The sequence below is a fragment of the Lutjanus erythropterus genome, chromosome 18, assembly GCF_056507025.1.
Source record: "Lutjanus erythropterus isolate fLutEry1 chromosome 18, fLutEry1.hap2, whole genome shotgun sequence".
NCBI classification, from domain to species: Eukaryota; Metazoa; Chordata; class Actinopteri; order Lutjaniformes; family Lutjanidae; genus Lutjanus; species Lutjanus erythropterus.
Window position 1 is genome coordinate 24427501 of NC_139334.1, and position 22602 is coordinate 24450102.

General features: G+C 39.4%; 1 protein-coding gene across 1 annotated transcript; it reads left to right on the plus strand.

Annotated features, from left to right (window-relative positions):
* The first annotated feature begins 13527 nt into the window (after nucleotides 1-13527).
* On the plus strand, nucleotides 13528-21921 carry ccdc177 (coiled-coil domain containing 177). The gene is made up of 3 exons (XM_084742884.1): nucleotides 13528-14042; nucleotides 14762-18163; nucleotides 21343-21921. Exon 2 carries the CDS (start codon nucleotides 14774-14776, stop codon nucleotides 17321-17323), a length of 2550 nt encoding a protein of 849 aa, XP_084599010.1. The 5' UTR covers nucleotides 13528-14042; nucleotides 14762-14773; the 3' UTR covers nucleotides 17324-18163; nucleotides 21343-21921.
* Nucleotides 21922-22602: the final 681 nt, after the last annotated feature.

A 22602-nucleotide genomic window follows, 5' to 3' on the forward strand; every position in this document is an offset into this window, starting at 1 on the left:
ATGTATGTGAAAAATGTATGTATGTATGTACGTATGTATGATGTATGTATATATGTATGTAAAAATTTATGTATATCAAAAACATATGTATGTATGTATGTCAAAAATGTATGTATGTATGCATGCATGTATGTATGTGAAAAATATATGTATGTATGTGAAAAATGTATGTATGTATGCATGTATATGTCAAAAATGTATGTATGTATGTGAAAAATGTATGTATGTATGTATGTACGTATGTATGTCAAAAATATATGTATCTATGTATGTAGGTATGTATGTCAAAAAGATATGTTTGTGAAAAATATATGTATGTATGTGAAAAATGTATGTATGTATGCATGTATGTATGTGTGTGAAAAATGTATGGATGTCAAAAATGTATGTATGTATGGATGGATGTAAAAAATGTATGTATGCATGTATGTATGTATGATGTATGTATGTATGCATGTTTGTATGTATGATATATGTATGTATGTATGTATGTATGTATGTATGTATGTCAAAAATTTATGTATGTATGTATGTATGTATGATGTACGTATATGTATGTAAAAATGTATGTATATCAAAAATATATGTATGTATGTATGCATGTCAAAAATGTATGTATGTATGTATGTGAAAAATATATGTATGTATGTATGTCAAAAATGTATGTATCTATGTACGTATGTATGTATGTATATATGTGTCAAAAAAGTATGTATGTATGTCAAAAACATACGTATGTATGTATGTCAAAAATGTATGTATGTATGTATGTATGTATGTATGTATGTATGTATATATTTGAAAAATGTATGTATGTATGTTTGTATGTATGTATGTATGTATTTATGTATGTATGTGAAAAATGTATGTATGCATGCATGTATATGTCAAAAATGTATGTATGTATGTATGTACATATGTATGTCAAAAATATATCTATGTATGTAGGTATGTATGTCAAAAACATATGTATGTATGTATGTCAAAAATATATGTATGTATGTGAAAAATGTATGTATGTATGCATGTATGTATGTATGTGAAAAATGTATGGATGTATGGATGTCAAAAATGTATGTATGCATGTATGTATGTATGCATGTATGTATGTATGTATGATGTATGTATGTATGTATGTATGTATGATGTATGTATGTATGTATGTATGTATGTATATATCTATGTATGTATGTATCTCAAAATGTATGTATGTGTTTACGTCAAAAATGTATGTAGTTATATATGTATGTCAAAAATGTATGTATGTATGTATGTCAAAAATGTATGTATGTATGTATGTATATCAAAAATGTATGTATGTATGTATGTATGTACGTATGTATGTATGTGAAAAATGTATGTATGTATGCATGTATATGTCAAAAATGTATGTATGTATGTATGTGAAAAATGTATGTATGTATGTATGAATGTCAAAAATATATGTATTTATGTATGTCAAAAACATATGTATGTATGTATGTATGTATGTGAAAAATGCATGTATGTATGCATGCATGTATGTATTTGAAAAATGTATGTATGTATGTATGTATGTATGTGAAAAATGTATGTATGTATGTATGTATGTATGTATGTATGTATGATGTATGTATATATGTATGTAAAAATGTATGTATATCAAAAATATATGTATGTATGTCAAAAACATATGTATGTATGTATTTCAAAAATGTATGTATGTATGTATGTATGTATGTATGTATGTGAAAAATGTATGTATGTATGTATGTATGTATGTATGTATGTATGTATGTGAAAAATGTATGTATGTATGCATGTATATGTCAAAAATGTATGTATGTATGTGAAAAATGTATGTATGTATGTATGTATGTACGTATGTATGTCAAAAATATATGTATGTATGTATGTAGGTATGTATGTGAAAAATATATGTATGTATGTGGAAAATTTATGTATGTATGCATGTATGTATGTATGTGAAAAATGTATGTATGTATGTATGGATGTCAAAAATGTATGTATGCATGTATGTATGTATGATGTATGTATGTATGCATGTATGTATGTATGATGTACGTATGAATGTATGTATGTATGTGAAAAATGTATGTATGTATGTATGAATGTCAAAAATATATGTATGTATGTATGTATGTATGTCAAAACATATGTATGTATGTATGTATGTATGTATGTATGTATGTATGTATGTGAAAAATGTATGTATGTATGCATGCATGTATGTATGTGAAAAATGTATGTATGTATGTATGTATATATGTATGTATGTATGTATGTCAAAAATGTATGTATGTATGTATGTATGTATGTATGTATGTATGTATGATGTATGGATATATGTATGTATGTCAAAAATGTATGTATGTATGTATGTATGTATGCATGTCAAAAAATGTATGTATGTATGTATATATGTATGTATGTGAAAAATATATGTATGTATGTCAAAAATGTATGTATCTATGTATGTATGTCAAAAATGTATATATGTATGTGTCAAAAATGTATGTATGTATGTATGTCAAAAACATATGTATGTATGTATGTCAAAAACGTATGTATGTATGTATGTATGTATGTATGTATGTATGTATGTATGTATGTATCTATGTATGCATGTATGTATGTATGTGAAAAATGTATGTATGTATGGATGGATGTGAAAAATGTATGTACGTAGTTAGAAAATGTATGTATTTATATATGTATGTCAAAAATGAATGTATGTATGTATGTATGTATGTATGTCAAAAATGTATGTATGTATTTATGTATGTATGTATGTATGTATGCCAAAAAGGTATGTATGTAAGTATGTATGTCAAAAATCTATGTATGTATATATGTATGTATGTATGTGAAAAATGTATATATGTATGTATGTATGTGAAAAATGTTTGTATGTATGTATGTGAAAAATGTATGTATGTATGTATGTATGTGAAAAATGTTTGTATGTATGTATGTGAAAAATGTTTGTATGTGTGTATGTGAAAAATGTATGTATGTATGTCTGTATGTATGTATGTAAAAAAAATGTATGTATATGAAAAATGTATGTATGCAAAATTATATATCAAATAATCAAATGCATGATGTATACAACAAACTTTGTTATGTATCACATGAGACAGAACTGTTCATTTTGGTAAAACACTCTAATAACCAGTTTTGTTCATTTTTGACAATGATTTTCAGTGATAGATTTTTAACAGTGTAATCATATCATATCACAGTAAAATCTACCAAAAGTTAGTTTATGATTATATTTAGTGGCGGAATGCAACTAAATACATTTACTCAAGTACTGTACTCACAAATTTTGTATACTTGTGCTCCATTTTATTCTGTTTTTTTTACCTCTACTTCACTACAGTTCAGGGGGAAACGTATTTTTTTCTCAACTGATTAACTTTTTTATACACATTCTGAAAAAGCTGGGATGGGAGCATGTTTACCACCGTGTTACATCACCATTAGCAGGGATGTCTCTGAAAAAGACATTATCTGTATGGCAGCACATGTTGCTTCAAAACCTGAATGTACCAGTTACCCATTATGCCATGGGCTCTAACACACCCCCATACTATCACACATTCTGGCTTTTGAACTTTGCATTGGTAACAATCTGGACGGTCCGTTTTTTCTTTAGCCTGGAGGGTACAACATCCATGCTTACCAAAAAAAAAAAAAAAAAAAGTTTTCCACTTTGCATCAGTCCATCTAGAAGAGAAGTTGGTGGCCTGTCTGGATGTTGCTGCAATGAAATGTGTTGACCAAGAAATATCTTTTATAGAATATTAGTTTTTGGCCTTGCCCCTTATGTGTACAGATTTCTCTGGATTCTCTAAATCTTTTAATGATATTATGGATTGTAGAAGGTAAAATCCCTAAATTCCTTGCAGTTGTGCATTGAGAAACATTGTTCTTAAATTGTTGGGAGTATTTGCAGAACGGTTTTTCACAAGGCAACGAACCTCTCCACATCCTTGCTTGTGAATAATTGACGATGGAGGAAGAGGATGCGCCCTTAATCATGCATCTATCACCTGTTACCACTTAACCTGTTTACCAATTGAATGTTCCAGACAGGTTTTATTGAGCATTTCACAACTTTCCCAGTCTTTTATTGCTCCCGTCCCATTTTTTTTTAAATGTGTTGAACATCTTGTGTTTATACTATACTCAGTTGAATATAGGTCGAAAAGAATCATTGCATTCTGTTTTTATTTACATTTTACTCAGCGTCCCAACTATTTTGGAATTGGGTTTAGACTTCTGCGGTTTTACTTGAGGAAAATTCTGGGTTTTGCTTGTAATAGAACAATACTAATACTTAAGTAGGAAACTGAATCCTCTATTGACAAAAAGTATATCCCTTAAAAGTATCCTTAAAAGTATACTACATGTACAGTACAACATTTTGTAGTAGCATTGGTGCACCCCAAACTGCTGCAATAAATGCAGCTTACAAGTTAATGCATCAATAATTTATAACTCTGAAAGGGCCATTATAGTTTTTACATTACCTGTCAAAATACTCCATTATGATTAAAAGTCAAACATTTAAAATGTTACTGTCACTACTTACTGACTTAACTCCAAGATCTGAGCACTGGAGTTGCTCAAATACTGTCTTTACATACTTAATGACAAATATAACGAGTTACTTCCACTCCATCTTATCTCATCTAAGTCATTACATTTCGGAAGGAAATATTGTAGATTTTACTTTTTTGAGATTTAGTTTTAGATGCAAAACATGTCATCAGTTTTTAAAATATGATGTGTTGTTTTTGATCAAATTACCAAAGTAAAAAGTTCAAGTGTAATGGAGTATTTTTACACTGTGGTATTACTAATTACTGAAGTACAGGTCTGAGTACTTCCTCTTCAGTTGCAGTTAACAGTCTGTGTGTACAATAGCTGTTGAAAAGTTTGTATTGTCAAACACGACCAAACACAATTACAGCAGTGAATGAAAGACAGACAGACGGGGGAGAAGGGGGCTGGGTGGCGTGCTGAACGGAAAAATTGGAGGTCAGATAGAAAGCCCACTCCTTTTAAAGTGTCATCTGGATTTCATTTCATAAATTCCACATATTTTACATGTACTGGCCGCAATTTTCACTAGCTCCTGAAAACGAGGAGCCGTGTTTAGCCCCTTGGCTGGCCGACAGTTCTGGACAGCAGCAACCTGGCCTCTTATTACCCTCTTCAAACACACACACACACACACACACACACTGTAGCTGGTGTAGGAGCATGCCTGGTGACGCGCACGCACAGCAACAAATAAATAAGCCCACAAAGGCGAATTATCCCTGACATTAATCAGAGATGTGAGGGATTTTTACGTAGTGAGAGAATGAAAGAGAAAGTGGCAACACAGAGCCAAGGGTGTGAAAAGGGCTATTGAGTCTGGACTGGGGTGTCCCGCACCTGCGCTGTCTATTCACCCCACTGTTTACACACTGTCATCCACAATTAATACCTCATGGGGACTGGGCTGCCTGCCCTCTGCAGGGCCCCCGGACCCATCCAGGGCCCTTATGGATGCCTAATTGAGCATACCGCTCTGCTGATTGAATTAACAGCTCTGTCTCTGGGACCTTTTCCCCTTCCACCGAGGAGGGGGACTATTCCACACCCGCATGGGACCCCTGTACCGTTCCACAGAAGACAGAGCAGAGGGGAGAGAAAGAGGGAGAGAGGGAGGAGGAGAGGGGGGGAAGGTTGTGGCTGGAGAAAGCAAAGGGTCAGAGGAGGGAGTTGTTGAAACTGTCCAGAAAACGTGTCCCTTTCTGTTGGCAAACCGAGGCTGGAAATGTGAACTGGGGGCAACGAAAGGTCTCAGTCTTCACAGGACCAGTGAGTTCCAGCGGGGCAGCGAGTGTGCAGCACGGAGCGAGTGAAAAGACAGGATTGTGAGAACATACACAACATCAGCCTACTGTACAACAGAAGTTCGCTCACATTTGAGCGCTTACACTTCTAACTTTCTCACAATCTGGTTGTCAGTTCTTGTTTGACTTTCGTTCTCTTCTGCAGCACAGATTTTTAAGGTTAGATGTGTGGTTTTAAAGGGCAAAACAGTAACGCCTTATTTTAACAGCTACATAACTTTTTGGGAAGATTCCTGGAAAGAATTATGTAATTTTGTGGTAGATACAGCCTAGAGGGAAAAGAGAGTTCAATTGGTGCACTTCCAATTAGTTAATATCAATGAATTGCTTGTGTAACCTTGAATCTTTTCAGCAGGGGTCAGTGGGTCAGCTGAACATGCAAAAATGGAAAATTTACAAGCAGGCGTACAGTCCAACATACAGAATATGAAGAATGATGTTTACAATAATATTTACTTGGATTAAATGAGTGTCAGTAAGAATCCATTAACACTTGGCTGCTCATAGTTAATGGCTGTAATAAGTACCAAATTACATAGTTCAGAGGAAATTATAGGCTATACATTACAAAGCCATAAAGTAAAGTGCTACAGATAATACAGATACCTACTTAGACTCACAGACGATAGAGGAAGATTCTATTTTGTTCCAATAATCAGTACATTTATATACAATTGAGCAGCATTATTAACAGGATGGGAAAGCACTTACATTTAAGAACTATTTTTTAAAAAAAACAAAAATATTTACATACATACATACATTTAAATAATTTACTGTAATGGTTTAAAGGGACAATTCACCCCAAATTCAGAAATTCATATTTTTATCCTGGCCTGCTGTGCTTTTTTCCCATCTGCAGTAGAATCTACCAGAATCACTGTATTTTCTACTAAAAAGAAAATAGTTCCTACATGAAACTGCTCACAATGTGGTCTGTGGATTATCTTGAGCAACCGGGTCATGATTTTTGAAAAGAAATGCTGTTTTTTAATTTTTCAAATTTAATTTAATTTTATTTTATTTATTTATTTTGGCCCCTTGAGCACCACAAGCCCAGTTTATATCAGACAGAAGGCACACATCTCTACAGCTGATATGTCCAAAACTCCATTTTTGATATTGGGGTGAACTGTCCCTTTAAGATAGAGGAAATCTGAGGATATATAAAGCTTTTAAACTCACTACAAGCCGTTTTGGACTGGTTCTGAGGCGTTCTCAGATTTATTCTATTTGACCTGCGTAAGCAAACAAGACCATCAGCGAGGAGTTATTAATGTCTGACCCCTCAGGTCAGATTCTCTATTAAATCACATGAAACAAGACTGTGTTTACTTTTTCATGAGATCATTTTGAAGTTGCAGTGAGAAGCACAGATTTTTTTTTTTCAGTAATTTTACTTTTGATATTGTATTTTGTGGTCATGGTAGTGGAAACACCAGAGCTTTTGTCCAGTTTTACAGTTCACTCTTCTGCACATTTCAGATGTGCTGCACACTGTGAACTTTCTTGGTTAAAACTTTCCACATTCCTGCACACAATCTGTGAAACTACTGTACACATTTTTAGAATATTATGTGATATTTTATTGTCAGTTTTCTATTTATACTTATTGACTTGCAGCACTTTTATCTTTCTTTAGATTTTTCTACTAATGTTTATTGTCATGCGCCGAAACACCAAAGCAAATTCCTAATGAGAGAAAACCTACTTGGCAACAAAACCTGATTCTGATTCTGATTACAGACACTGCAGTTAGCTGAGCTCTGGCAGTAACCAACATAAATACCCACATATTAGTAGTGAATGCTCTCGAAGGCAAATATCAGCCATCTAAGCCTGTAATTTATAATCTGTTATTCACATTTTTCTGTCTTTGGAGAGCAGAAACAGTTTGGCTTTGTAAAAAAAGTGGCATGAATAACATTGTAAACGTCTTTCAGCGGGTATCATCACATTCGGTTCACTGGACTTGTCTGAATAGCATTATACACCCACTAAAAATGTTCCGCTCCGAGCGAACACCCCTACAGTGTCCTCTTGGCACGATCCACTACAATAGTAGTAAAATATAATAATGTGGAAAATCAGTAGCCCTCTGGAGAGGTGGAAATGCACTGAGACCAACTGTATCCTCCTTATTTTCAGGCCTGCGAAAGAGTTTGCCATCATGTCTTTATCCGGACTTGTCAAAGTTCAGCACACATGTAGGGCTGAGAATCAGATCTGCCTCTTGAAGGGAAATGAAATGGGTGAATTCATCTCAGCTGAGGCTGCTGCTGAGTCATGTAGCCAAAAGTGGTTATTGTTCCCAAGTTTCCTGAGTTTCTCTCCATCTGTAATCTCTTGGCTGGATCCATTTGTTGCCTCTGTGTAAAAATAGGCACATAGATCCTCTTAACTGTACTGATACTGCCTTCACTTTGTTATTCTAACTTAAGACGCCTTAATCAATCATTTGCTGCTAGATCTCTCTCTCCTGCAACAGATTTTCCACACCAGGAGAAATGATATAAAAGCAATTTGTACTTGGTTATATTATGCCCAGGAGCACAATGCTTTCCTGCATCAGCAGACTTACACTTATTAATCGAAGCACTGGACTTTATTACACTTTAATTGTCCGTTTAAGTGTTTCTACTTTTCTTCTAAAGCACCAGTTTGTAAGATTTGTTCGAATCTAATGGCTGAATACGGCAGAAATGGAATATAACATTCATAACTATGTTCTGATTTTGCAATCACCTGAAAAGAAGAATTGCTGAGTTTTCATTTGTATCTAGAGAGGGCGTGGGTCCTCTTCCATGGAGGCTGCCATGCTGCATCGTACAAGAGAGGGCCTTTCGCATTTTGGGTGAGTTTCACGGTCACCCTAGGTTCTCCTAAATGCTTGGAAAGGGAGGGTGACAATTTTTGAAAAATGCTATTAACAAAATATTTTTACTTACAAAACAGTCAACAAAAACCGTAGCAAATAATTATATCTAGATAATTTGTTACATTGCTTTCTAAAAAATTCAGACTGTTAAAATGATTGAATCTAGTAATTTTCCATTACTGCAAACTGCAAATTGAAACATAAGTGGTGAGTTTGAATATATTTTGTGTAATTGTGTGGGCTCAGCTACTGTTTCACACTCTCTCTTACTGTGGTCTTGGTAACCAAAGCAGCAGATTTTATCTGCGGCTGATGTGTTTTATTCTTGAGCTGTTGTGGTCTGGGTAGACTAACATGTCGTTTGCCTTGGCCCACTCTGGTTGTCTCATAACTTGTGTATGTGCTGTATTTTCACTCTGATCCACCTGTTGTGCTCTGCTAACTAAGGGTTTCACACATGATGTACTATGCATGGCGTTCGTAGCAGATCTAGCGGGTGTTTCTAACAACATGGAGTTGAAATTACATGACAGTGTCAGTGCTTTCACAGTGAGATTCTGCCATTGATTTAAGCTCCACCACTGTATGGATTAGCAACAAGTTTTTTGCTCTTGTATATTTTAGATTCTTCATAGTTGCCACCCTTTGCTTTGATGACAGCTTTGCACACAGTTGGTATAATCTGAACAATTTCTTATAAAAATAAACATAAAAACACTGAATGAGAAGTGTGTCCAAAAGTTTGACCAAAACTATATGTTATAGGTTACTTTAATATTCATCTGATTTTATTTCCTCATACTCTGAATCGAGGTTTTGGCACGAACCCACTCTAGACTGGTTCCCACCACAAAACCAGTGGATACGTGAATGCTCCAGGCCCTCACCACCAGCCGGGCTTTGCAGTGGTCTCCATGACTGCACAGAGCAGCTCACCTCTCGATGAACCCCCAGTCCAGCTTTGGTGGTGGGGAGCATGCCCTACAGTACCAAAAACAAAAACACAAAAATTCTGTCGAGCATACCCCTGCACCAGTGAACTGTGCAGCAACCACACCATGCCCCGCTCCCCTTTGGCCCCCCTCCTAGACCCCATGCCCCCGGTTAACAAGCCAGCCAGCACGTTCCCTGTTGTCACTTGTTACCCGCTGTCCTCCTGATACGGCTCACGGGCGGGGCCAATTAAACTCGCACTGTTCCCCACACCGGGTCAGGAGTTTAGTGGGTCATCATCACTGTGATTTTCACCCAGAGTTATCTAATCCTGATTCAACCGCTCCGACTGGACCAAACCAGACCACTCTGTCTCAATAAAGTGGATTTCTTTGAATACACTACATTTAGTAACACTGTCTATGAAAGTCATTCTATAATCCATTATAAGCTCATTCATAAGACAATGTGTTACATTTGTAAGACTGTAAAACTCTTTATAAATGTTCATAATCATGCATGACAACTTATAACAAGGTTCGTAACATATTATAGGTGGTGGACATAATTATTATTATAAGTTCAGCATTTGTAAAACATTATAACTCCATACTGAACTGAAAACAACGTTTGAAAGAAGAATCTAAATCCTGGGATACACAGCACTTTATAAACACCATAATTTGCCAATTTAAAAAGACACATAGAGAAGTGCTTCAACATATCATAGCACATTATAAATTTTCAGTTTCTAAAATTGAATAATGTCTTATAAACATCAATTATACATTAAAGCATGAGTTTGTGAGCTTTAAAGTGACAGAACTGTGTATAGGGCTATTAACAATTGTATGATGCTATAACACAATTATGAGAACTTACGAGCAGTATTTGCTGGCTGCAAGTACAATGTGAGACATTCACAATGATTATCTTAGCCATGATAAGTCTTTAAAGCATAATGCATGATAAGTTATAAGTATTATATAATTGTAAGTTAAACTTTATGAATACTAACCTTATAAGACATTATGTCCACCACTTATGATACTTTATAAAATTTGTTAAGTAGTCAAGAGTTTTATAAAGGCTTACAGATGCATTATAATGTCTTATGACTGTGCTTAAAATGCATTATAGATATGACCATTACTTGCATTGATTCAAGTAGTAGTAGTGTGTTGTGAAAGAAAATTGGAATACACAAGCACAAGTAGTAGTAGCACTGTCGTAGTAGTTATTATTGATGTTACAGCAGAAGTATTAGTGATAGTAGCTGTAGAAATAGTTGTAGTGGTGCTTGTAAAGGCAACAGTACAAAAAGCTGCAATAGCAAAAGTATCATTAAATAAGTTAAGTGAATCGTTAACAAATATGCTGTTGCTGTCCAGTCTGTGAACTTTCACTTTAAACAAAGTCTCCACACAAAGATCAGTTAGGTAACACTGCACATGTCCCAGTGTTTATTTTGATCGAGTGACTCCAGTTTATTCCTGTTTGGAGTCACTGGGGCCTGGAGCTGTAGTCGGCGTATGGAAGCTCTGAAATCTTGTATATTGTTTTGAAAATCATGGAAGTTTGAGTTAGTGACTGAAAACTGTACTTAGACTTGAGGAAATCAGTAACACTTAAGCTAAAATCCCCTATTAAGAATTTGTAGCAGCATATATATTTTACTAAATGGGTTATAACATGTAAGTGTTTAACAGGTGTAAGTCCTCCAGTTTGCACCCATAAGTCTGCTGTATTAAGAGGTAATGACAGACAGTATAGTAGATAGTTATAAAATAAGTCTTCATAGAAGAAGTTATAATTGTTGAGAAATAGTGCACATTATATCAACTTGCAACTACAGTGCTAAATAGTACTACTAACAAATGCTAAATATTACCAAAAAGTCCTCATTAAAATAGGCAGCTGTTGTAGAAAAAACAACTATTCCAGTCTGTCCCAGTATTTTCTGAGTGGAGACATTTTAAATGCACAATATGTAATTTGTGCTGCTGGGGGACTCTCACATTGAAACAATAACAAAAGTTGTAGTCAGATGACATTTGAAGTAGCGGGGGATCATGGGAGTTGTTGTCTTTGTTGTTAAACAACCGTTACTGCAGATGAAAATCTATCTGAAATGACTCAGGCAGAAATCAGCTTCATGGATGAGGTGATATATTCAGGTTTTGTTTAGGTTTGGTCATGTGTGGTAGCTTTCTTCCTCGCCTTTGGATGTGTCCGACATTTCCCCAGTTTTCTTGGAAGCTATAGCAACTAGTGGTTTAGTAGACCATTTTTAGAGAAGACGTTTTGGAAATGCACAGGTGTTACTTTAACATTAGTACCATCAACTGTGTCTCTGTTCTACTCAAATGTCCCATTCAGCCATGACAGTGTGACAGTTAGGCAGCATGCACAACACCAGGACCCAAACACTGAGCAGCTATATGGAATTCAACCATCATTATTTTTAAATGCATGTGCACTGCTGTAGGTGTAACTGCTATCATGCTTTTTTTTTTTTATGAAAAAAAAAGTAAGTAAAAGTAGGTTTTCACATACAAGGAATTAACTGTGGTATGTTGCTGCATAAAAAACAGGTTAAGGAAAGCAATGCAAGTCACACCAGCATAAGTAGAAAATTGAAAACATTAAAAAAAACTAAATGGATTATTTAAAAAAAACAGTAAAAAAAAAATATATGCAATCTAACTGTTATTTAAATAAATGAAGGAGCTGTACAGGTTTATGTAAAAATGTGCAAAATATTGGACAAAGGAATGTGCAAAGTCACAAAAAGTATTTGCAATATGCAAGACAGAGTCGGGTGTCTTGTGGAGCAGTGATTCCCTCTGGCAAGGTTTGAAATGACTGTAAAATCTTTATGATCTTTTTAGAAAGTAATGAGAACTAATAAAATAAAGCCATGGGATATAAATTATGAGTTATTTTTCTTTTATCGGGCCTAGTTAACAGGTGCTACCTGTACCTGGTGCCCCGTCACACTAACACCAGAACTTATCTTACATCTCGTCATTGGTACGATTAGTCTTGTGCGTTGATCAGAGCTGTGATTAAAGATTTGGGTGGGCTGCAGAGATTTTCATATTTCAGATTGGGTCGTGACATTCTTAAGTTTGGGGTTAGAGGTTTGGAGTCGGGGTATGAGAGTCAGTGGGGTCCTGGTCCTTGCTGATGACGTCTTCATGTCACATTTATATATAATATTTTTTTATAAGACTTAAAGCAGCTAATAGATAAAGTTGTAGCCTCTCTGTAACAAGAAAAAAAAAAGAAAGTTCATTTATTTTGAAAAACTTAGTTATAAAGGGCTTACCATACACATATTCTTATATTTAATAATTAAACCTGTCACAGTTCAACACTTACGAGATCTAATCACACCAATTGGCTGCTGACGCCTCTTTTGAAGGCCCAGAAACCCAAAGCATAAATCTATGATATTATGGTGCCCTCTGGTGGTAAATTTGAGCTATTACATCCTGTTAGAGTTCACACAGACAGAATGGCAGATGGCAGCTGTTACATGCGGTGATAAGACCTGTGGTGGACCAGCCTGCACAGATTAAACATCAGTCCGTCTATTTTTAGATCAGTTCGACTATCATATAATATATTTGGGACTTTCTTTTACAGATTTTGTATTGCAGCATACAGAACATGTTAGAAAACTGTAAGTAACATCATGTAGACAAACTCCTTCTATAGTCACAGACACGTGTCTGGTATAAAAAAAAACCTATAGGAGGAACTTTGCTCAAGGCGAACACTTTAGCTCAGTGTTTTGTTGTATGTTAAAAGCATGTAAGATGAGTGTGGAGGCGCTTGGTTAATTGCACCGCACAGACAGTATTTTTAGCACATTTGCCAGAAGCGGGCGGAGCTAAGGAGGCTGAGATGGAGGGATGCTGCTGAACAGAGAGCAGGTGGAGCCCGCTGATGTTTACGGGATGCACTTTGCTGAGGGAGGATCACAGGAAACTGGATAAGACACTTTTTTTCTTTCTAGTCGTGGAAAGCAAATTTCCCTCCGTGGACGGTTTTGCTTTCTTTTTTTTTTTTTTTTAATCTTGGAGAGTCCAGATCTGAGCTCAGCTGCCGCTCGGTCGACCGACAGGCTGCGAAAGGCTCCGTCTGTGTCTGTCGCGTCGCTGGAGGCTGCGACGATGTGATGCTCCGTCGCTGGATCGACGGCCGCAGCCTTTTTCCCTGAAGCCTGATATTATGCAGGGAACAAGAGGCTCTGGACGGATTAAAGGGGAACAAAGCACCGGTTCAGAAAACGTTTTACAAACTGGCAGGTCGGTACCGCGTGAAATACAACCGATCCACGGGATGAAACTGCAGCAAATATAGTAAATGTAGTCTTTGTATCTCAACAGCAGACGCATCTCTTGTGAAATCTGTCTTTAAAGCTGCACCAGAGGTCGTTTTTAGTCTGAACGTGGAGATATTTTCAGTCCTGCTGGCACGTAAAAGTCGAGGCCTTCACTATTAGTAAGGTGTGAGTCCAGGATGGTGAGCAGAGAGCTTGATAGATGAGCCCAGCGCTTGTTTACCAGCTACAGTCTCATTCAAGTGATTTAAAACGTGCTTTTACTATGGATTTATAAATAATATATGTTGCAGGGCCTGTTTCAAAAGTCTCTGTAGGTTGATTGTGTGATATAGAGTGAAAAATATTGCTATGAGTAATCAAATTCTCTCAGCCTAGTAACTCTGCCAAAAATAGACTCTCTATTAAAGGACCTTGGTGTTTTTTCGAGTGTTATGTCACTTCCCTGAAGGGGAAATGTCTCATCTGGAGTTAAAATCTGTGCATGAATATGTGTTCATGCATGCATGCGTCTCTGACCCTCCCCCACAGACTGCTGCATCTCTCTTAAGCTCTGAACTGAATGCTGTAATCCTCTAATTGAAACCTCTTCTCACTGTTTTATCCACTTCCCCTCATGTATCATATGACACCCCCCTCTCCCTCCATTGATCCCCGCCCCCTTCCCATCTTCTCCACCTTTAGTATTTGCCAACTATGGTCGACCCCTCGGAGGCTGAGGAGCAGAATAAGTGTAAAGGCCCGCAGCTCGACACGCCAGCAGTGGCCGCTGAAGACCCTCGACTGCCCGAACAGGTCGATGGCACGACAACAGAGGAAGATGGGGATGCCGGGTTTGAGACGCCGCCCACTGGAAGTTCTGAGCCGAGCCCTAGCCACGCCCCGGCGGGGCCAGAGGCCGCTTCTCAGGAGGCCTCACCTCAGCAACCACAGACTCAGACTGCCACCGATACGCCACCCAAACTGCACCTGGACCTGTACAACTTTGACTCACCAGCCGCTGAGGGAAGCCGCTACGTGCTAACAAGCCCCCACTCCCTGGAGGCCTGTGCTCGATGTGGGGTCAAACCTGTGGAGCTCCTTCCACGCCCGCTGGCTGACTTCGCCCGGGAGGCTCCCGGACGCTCCATGCGTGTTGCGACAGGCCTGTTCGAGGTCTATGAGAGAGACCGGCACGCCAAACTGAGACAGTGCAGGGAGGAGAGAGAGAGGATTATCAGAGAGGAGAAAAGAAGGATTCTGCAGGCGACAGTGAACAGCAGCAGTGCGACATCCACCTCTGTGGAGCAGCAGCACAAAGCCTCCTCTGGCTCCACTCCGCCTCCCAAATCTGGGCCGGTGACCTCCAGCTCTGCCCCTGACTTTAAAGCGTCCCCTAGAGCCACAGCATCAGGTCCAGCCTTGAAAACAGCTCTTTTATCTAAAGCCCCCAGCACCAGTCTTAGCACCTCTCCTAAATCTGCCCCTATAGGATCTACTCAGTCCTCAAAAACTGGTTCTACACCTTCAACGCCATCCTCCAAGGGCGGTTTCCAAGGATCTGCCAAGCATCCTTTGTCCTCATCATCTGAACAAGTAAAAACGCCACGTCCGCTCTCGTCTGGCCCCCCACCGGTAGTCAGGAAGTCCTCAGGTGGTAAATCCTCAAACACTTTCCCTAGATCAACACCAAAACCTCCGTCCTTCCCCAGAGCCAACTCCACCTTAACATCATCAGTGTCCAAACCTGCAGCTCAGAGTTCTGGGACGCCTCTGAATGGCGTCACAGGAGGACTGTTCTCTCAGCACAATGGACATCTTGGATTTCACTCCAGGGTGCGAGGAAAAAGCCATTCGCTGGAGTCCTTACAACGGAGGATGGATCCTGTCTGCTCTTCCACCTCCACCACCACAACTACAACCACATGCACTTCATCAGAATCGGGTGCATCCTCCTCTTACAGCTGGGACGGTGCCAGAGACCACTGGGCCAAAGTTTCCAGTCCGCGAGCTCGCACTATGGCCACGTTCAACTCCCTGATGGGCCGCAGCCTCAGCCTGGGTGACCTGAGTCACTCCCCTCAGACCACGCAGAAGGTGGAGCGCATAGTGAAGGAGGTGAAGCGTCGAGGCCTGAAGGCTGTCTCAGAGCGTGATCGCAAGATCGCAGCTCTGATGCTGGCCAGATATCAGGAGGAAGACATCATGAGTCAGACCCGCTACGTGGCTCACCTCCAGTGGGACAGTGAACGCAGGATGGAGGAGCTCCGACGGGAGCAGGAGGAGAGGGAGAAGCAGCGTGCGGTGCTTCAGTGCCAGCGGGTGTGGCAGACGCAGGTGTCGATACGTCAGCGAAGACTCAGCCAGCAGGAGAGACAGTCAGCTGCAGCCAAAATGCGACAGGCTGAGGAGAATGAGGAGCGATGGCGGGAGCTCGCCGAGCAGCAGGAGCGTAACCGTCTGCTGAGGTTACAGCAGGCGGCGCGAGAGGAGAAGCATAAGAAAGCTCTTCAGGAGCAGAACCTGAAGGCGCTGGAGGAGGAGAGGGCGGCCATGCTGGAGCAGGAGAGGCTGCTGCTGAAGGAGAAGCTCACCATGGCCGAGCTGAAGAGGCAGGAGAGGGAGCACCAGGCGCAGGAGGACCGACGAGGTCTGAACAAAGCTGAGAAGAGGCGCCACGCCGCCCTGATCCAGGAGATCGCCCGCAGGGAGCAGGAGGAGCGGGAGGAGGCCAGGAGGGTGGCGGAGGAGAAGCTGAGCCGCTCCCTGGAGAATTATGAACAGATCGTGGAGCGTCGAGGACAGGAGCTGAAAGAGAAGGCCAAGCGTGAGGAGAAGCAGATCCAGAAGGCACGCAAAGCGGCAGAAAGGCGTGAGAGGCAGCAGCAGCAGCAGCTGGAAGCTCGCGTGAAGGAGGCGGAGAAACGAGCACAGCAGGCGGCTCTAGTGGCCGAGGAGAAGGCGAAAGAGAAGGCTCAGCGTGCCGTCCAGAGCCGGCAGGAGAAGGAGAGACTCCAGAGGCTCAACAGGCAGCGGGTGGAGGAGGAGGAGAAGCAGCGGCGTCTGGAGCTGCTGCAGTCCATCGAGAGGAAGCTGGAGAAGAGCGAGCAGATCTTCAAGGAGAAGAGGGCGGTGTTGGAGAGCGCTCGCTCCGTGGCCCGAGCCTCATTTCACGTACGAGACAAAGTGAGGGAGGAGACCAACATGCGTACGTTTGATAAAATGGCCCTGGAAGCTCAACTCAAAGCCAGCCTGGATGAGAAATAAACCCATAGATTTGTCGTGGACTCCTTACTTCTGGTCATGTGCTTGGCTCTTGCCTCCATTGTGGCCCTCATCATGAAACAGCTTTATCCTTCTTCCCATAAGTGTTATTATTTCCTTACATATCTTTACCCATCAGCTGATTTGATTACATTTTTGATCAGTTTTTCTTATCGATCCTATCAAAGCAAACCAAATCATTTTGTATCATGGATGTAAAGAGACTACAAACTCTATCAGCTGTCATCAATTAACAGTAAAGCCTGTGTGGGACATACAGTAGACTTCATATTAGAGAGAGAGAGCTGCAACACAACCCCTCCTCTCTCCTTCTCTTTGCCCTCTGCTCCGTCAGTCCCAGCTACTGGACTGAAAGCTGTGCGGGAATGAAAAGAGTCATTGTTTACCAGGAAGCACAACTCCATGACAACTGCAGGGGCTTTTAAGGGAGCACTCCTGTAAGGGAAAATTAAGCGCAAATGGTTTTAAGTCCCCCCAAAGCAAATGTTGGGATCCTTTTGTACACGCACTGTGACACAGCTCGATATAGCATGGAGATAAAGCCCTGGGCTGGACACTCGTCTGTACCTAACCGCTGACAATGCAGCACAGGGGGGCCGTGTGCACGAGCCCCGTGCTGATGAAGCACCAGAGGACGCTGATTCCTGCAGCTAGGGCTGTACTTCCGCCCACTTATTCCCTTCAAGGACTCCCTCTGTCTCTCCTCTTCATGTCAGATGACAGGAAACAGGGAATCGCTCTCAGTGACGGCCACCGTTCGACTCTCCCCGCAGTCGCTCTGCTCCCAGCAAAGCCGCCTGGTGACCAGGTCAAGGTCAACAGGTATGACTTTTTATTGCTTTTACGAGTTATGCAATACCTTCTACTTTGTTACGTGCTGTTGCCTTTCAGCGCTTACAATTAAAAAACACACAAAAACCCATGATAACACTGACCCCCACTTGACAGTGCAAAAAGAAAAAAAATGCATTTAGTCATGAGCCGACATGCAAGCCAACAACAGGCTTTAGTTTAAAGGCCTCTGGCTGCGTTAATCCTACAATCTCTCAGATTAAAAAAAAAAAAACGGAAAAGGAGATACACATGGGATTTTGCCCTCAGATGTAGCCGTTGCCATAGCAATAGAAATCAGGATGTAGCAGTGAAAGGTGAAATAACTGAGAAAAGAGTGTGTGGGAATATGAGGGGGCTGCCTGTGGGGGCCCGCTCTCTGGCGGCTCATTCTCGTTGTTTCTTTGCAGGGCGTCATTGGGAAAAACACGCCATCACTTTTGTTATGTTCACATCCGCGTGTGGCAGGGAAATCACTGCAGCATTCAAGGTGAAATCCTTCACAAAGGTTCACCTGTGCCTGCAGCACGTCTGCAGCCAGGAAGTAGACTGGGCCGAGCGTTTCAGACAGCCTGATACCTCCTAATGTCACTAACCACCGAGCTAAAAGCCAGAATGAATTTGAAATGCAGCATTAGACCAGCTGAGGACCGACAGGCTTATGGCACTGACTGAGCCACGCTGTTCCCACCAGATAATCACAGGGGGGGTGATGTGAGGTTAGAGGGATGAGACGGCAGATTTGTAAGTGCTTATGATGGTGACTGAAAAGATGAAACCTAGAAAAGGTTACATTAAAATGCAGTAACCTGATAAAAGTTGCAGTAGATAATACTTCCTAGTAAACCACAGATGTCTGTGTATAATTGAATCCCATGTTGTTGCTCCTACTACCCTTGGCAAGCACTTGTAGGCCATGAGTTGTGGGTTTGTTGGCTCTGCTGAACAGTTTTCCCTTCATTTTGTTAATCAAGGAGGCCAAAAAGCTCAATTCAAACGACTTGGTATTCAAACTGCACATCTCCTAAAAGTAGCGTGGTGAACTTACTGAGAAAGGGAGATCAAATATGGAGGAGGCAGGCCGAGATTTCTTCACGTTGCCATGATACAATTAAATTCTAAGCTAAGAAGAATATCAAGTAAGCCAGAGCAGCTAACATGCAGAGAAATTCATCACAGAAAATCAGATTTTAATGTTCTTTTGTCGCTTAGATTTGACAGTTACTGAAAAATACATCACACTGACAGACATGTTCAGAACACCGTTTGTTATCTAAGCGTGTCAGAGCTCCAAATATTTACAGACGGATTAGGAAGTGATGCAGCACATTAAACTGGTGGCTCAATATGTGGTTCTTGTGCTCTGCTGTGGATCATCTGAAAGCCCAAGATCTGTCTACCTGTTGCAACTCTGGCTCAAGCTGCGCATTATGTGTATTTAAATTTAACATTTAGCAAATTGATTTTGCAATAAAGCACAAGTGGCTGTGCTTCACTGTTCAGCTCATCCTCAGGTGGCTCATTGCTTTTATACCTCATCCTAACGGGAAAATTCACCACTTTCCATTTAGATATCTACCCAGTGTCGATGGTAAATGTAGTCAAGTGAAGCAATAAATTCCTGTTGCTATATTGGACAGTGCCTTCGTGCACCAGGATGCATTGCATGCAGGCTTCTGACGTCCACACCCATGATGCCATTAATCAGCCACCTAGTCATCACCCAATAAATCGGCTGCATTTGCCATCAACACTGACTGCACATTCACATGAATAGTGCCAAATCTTCCCTTTAACACCCCAAAGTCCTTGCAGATTATATATATTTTAAGATCCATATCATGTGCGCACAAGTTAGCATATTTTTTTTAATCTTTCAGAGGCCCTGGGTAGTAATGTTTTTAAACAGTTGGCGTTGTTTTACATAGATGTAGAGAAAGTGCATGTCAGACTTTCACCTTTGATGCTGAGAAAGCATTTAGATGCTGTGAGTCAGTCTTGAAAACAAACTCCCACATGCAACCAAACTTTAGATTTTCATCAAAGTGCTTTTATCATGACACTGAAAACAAAAAAAGGGTACTTTATACTGACAGCTTTGTTTGTCTTCAAAGAACGTCTTTAAACATGATCATTGGTGCTGATGTGATGCATGTGATTATGTGTGATATTTTATTTTGAAATGCTATCCTTAATATTTCTTTTCAATCCTTCACATATTACAGTAACTCTTTTGTTTAACCTACCAAAGACAGACTAGAATAGTTTTAAAACCCTTAATAGATGGTTTATAACACACTATAAATAAAGACTTTTAAAGTATTTAGCAACAATTATAACTCCTTATATGAAACATTTATCATATTACAACATAGCTGTAATCACATAATGATATATATCACATGAACAAATGAGCAGTTATTGATTAAATAACACTCAAAATATTCTTACATGTCCTGACAACTCTGCTGTAGTGTGTTATAAACCATTTATTAAGTACCTTTAAACTATAAGGGGTTAGAATAAAGTGTTAAACATTATTAAAGGGATAGTTTGGATTATTTGAAGTGGTGTTGTTTGGAGAAGCAGAGAAGAGTACCAGTACAGTAGTGTATTTTAGCTACTTAAAAGGGATAGTTCACCTAAAAACCCTTATGCTGATTGAGAGTCTGATTTATTTTGTTAGTCTGCAAACCACAGCTGGAGTTTCACAGGAAAACAGTGCTGCAGAATCTCCCAAACAATGTAAGTGAATGCTGACGAGATTTCAGACATAAGAAAAATTAAAATGCCTCATTACTGCTTGTCTGGCATAATCCAAGCCTCTTAAAGCCACACACACGGTGTAAATAATATTTTTTTTTTACTTCGGCTTGCACGTTGGGGTTTTAGGCAAGTTGGATTACACCAGACGAGCAGTATGGAGGCATTTTATGTTTTTATTCTGTTGTTTTTTTTTACACTTGAAAACTGGTCTGCAACTCTGTTTTCCTGTGAAACTCCAGCAGTGTTTTATGGACTAAAAAACTAAACCTCACCTTCAGTCGGCATGAGGGTAAGTAGATAGCAACTGAATTTTCATTTTTAATGATACGTGTCTTACTGAAGGAAACACTCCAGCCGTACTGTTTATACTCACAGTCATCACACTCTTGTTTTCTTTGCTGCAGGTCCTGGTGACGAACGAGAGCTGGCGATGTAACGTACTATCCTCGTGACAGATCTTTCCTTCCCACACTGAACTCTGAGTGTAAAACACAACAAGTCTCTCCTCTGATGGAAACACGTCCATATCAATAGTTTTTATTCGTTTTAAACTAGTACCAGTGCCATTGACTGTGCTGCTGAGAACAGGAAACAGGAGACAGCTGAGCCAGATATGAACCTTCAGCCTTTTACCTTCATGAATGAAATGACATGTATAAGGTTCAAAACACAGCTTTATTAGCATCAAGGCATGTTGTTCTGTCCATAATATGTTCCCTCTTCCTTTTCCTCCTGACATGTGGGCTTCTTTTCTCGTCATTTACAGTGTTAATTTATCATTTGTACATTATCATGAAATGCTTGCGAGTGTATTACATTGAGTTGCTTCGTCAAGGACAGATTTTCCGATGTAGCAATAATGAAATGGTTGCTATCAGACACGTCAGTGAGTTCATCGTTTCCATAAAACCTCTGTTAAATTAAAAGGACACAATCTGTGCATACAATCAAAACCAGAATAATAAAACAAACATTTTACAAGATGGGTTTGCATTGTCTGTGCTATCTGCTAAATCATTTCAGTGTACTGTGAATCTATTTTAGTAGCACTCTTTTTAGAGAACGGTGGAAACACTAGAAACTCAAGGTACAATGCTAGACTGATTGTTAAAACATATTTTATGATGATCTGTGACCTGTTAAGTATTTCTTAATGCCAAGTAACATTACGTTTTTTTTTTTTTTTAAATACTCAGTACTTTGCTGAGGATACTACTGCTGTTCTTAAAGGGATAGTTCAGGTTTTTAATTTTTATTTTAATTTTTATTTTTATTTATTAATAGTCAGTGTTTTACCTACAGTAGATGGCAGCTTAGATCCTCCTAGTTTGGAGAAGCAGCAGGAGTACTGACGCAGGAAGCTAAGCAATGTACTGGTGTGGACAGGGTCAGCAGCAAAACATAGTTTAGGCAATCAGTGTCAGTGCAAACTATATTTAGAATATTTTCACAGCTGTTACACACGTCAATTATCACTCTCACCAAAGATTTTACCTCCCAGAACACTGGAGTTGCTGGTCTATCGCTGCTTCAGGTGGTTAGTTTGTGCTATTGTTACTTTTGGTGTTTAAAAGGTTTGCTCAAATTCAGACTAACGAACTGATCGAGGCAGCGGTAGACCAGCAACTCCCACGTTCTGAAAGAAAAAATGACTGGTTTTGCCA

Excerpts from the sequence above, each read along its gene's own strand:
- ccdc177 (XM_084742884.1), top strand. The coding sequence starts at position 14,774 with ATGGTCGACCCCTCGGAGGCTGAGGAGCAGAATAAGTGTAAAGGCCCG.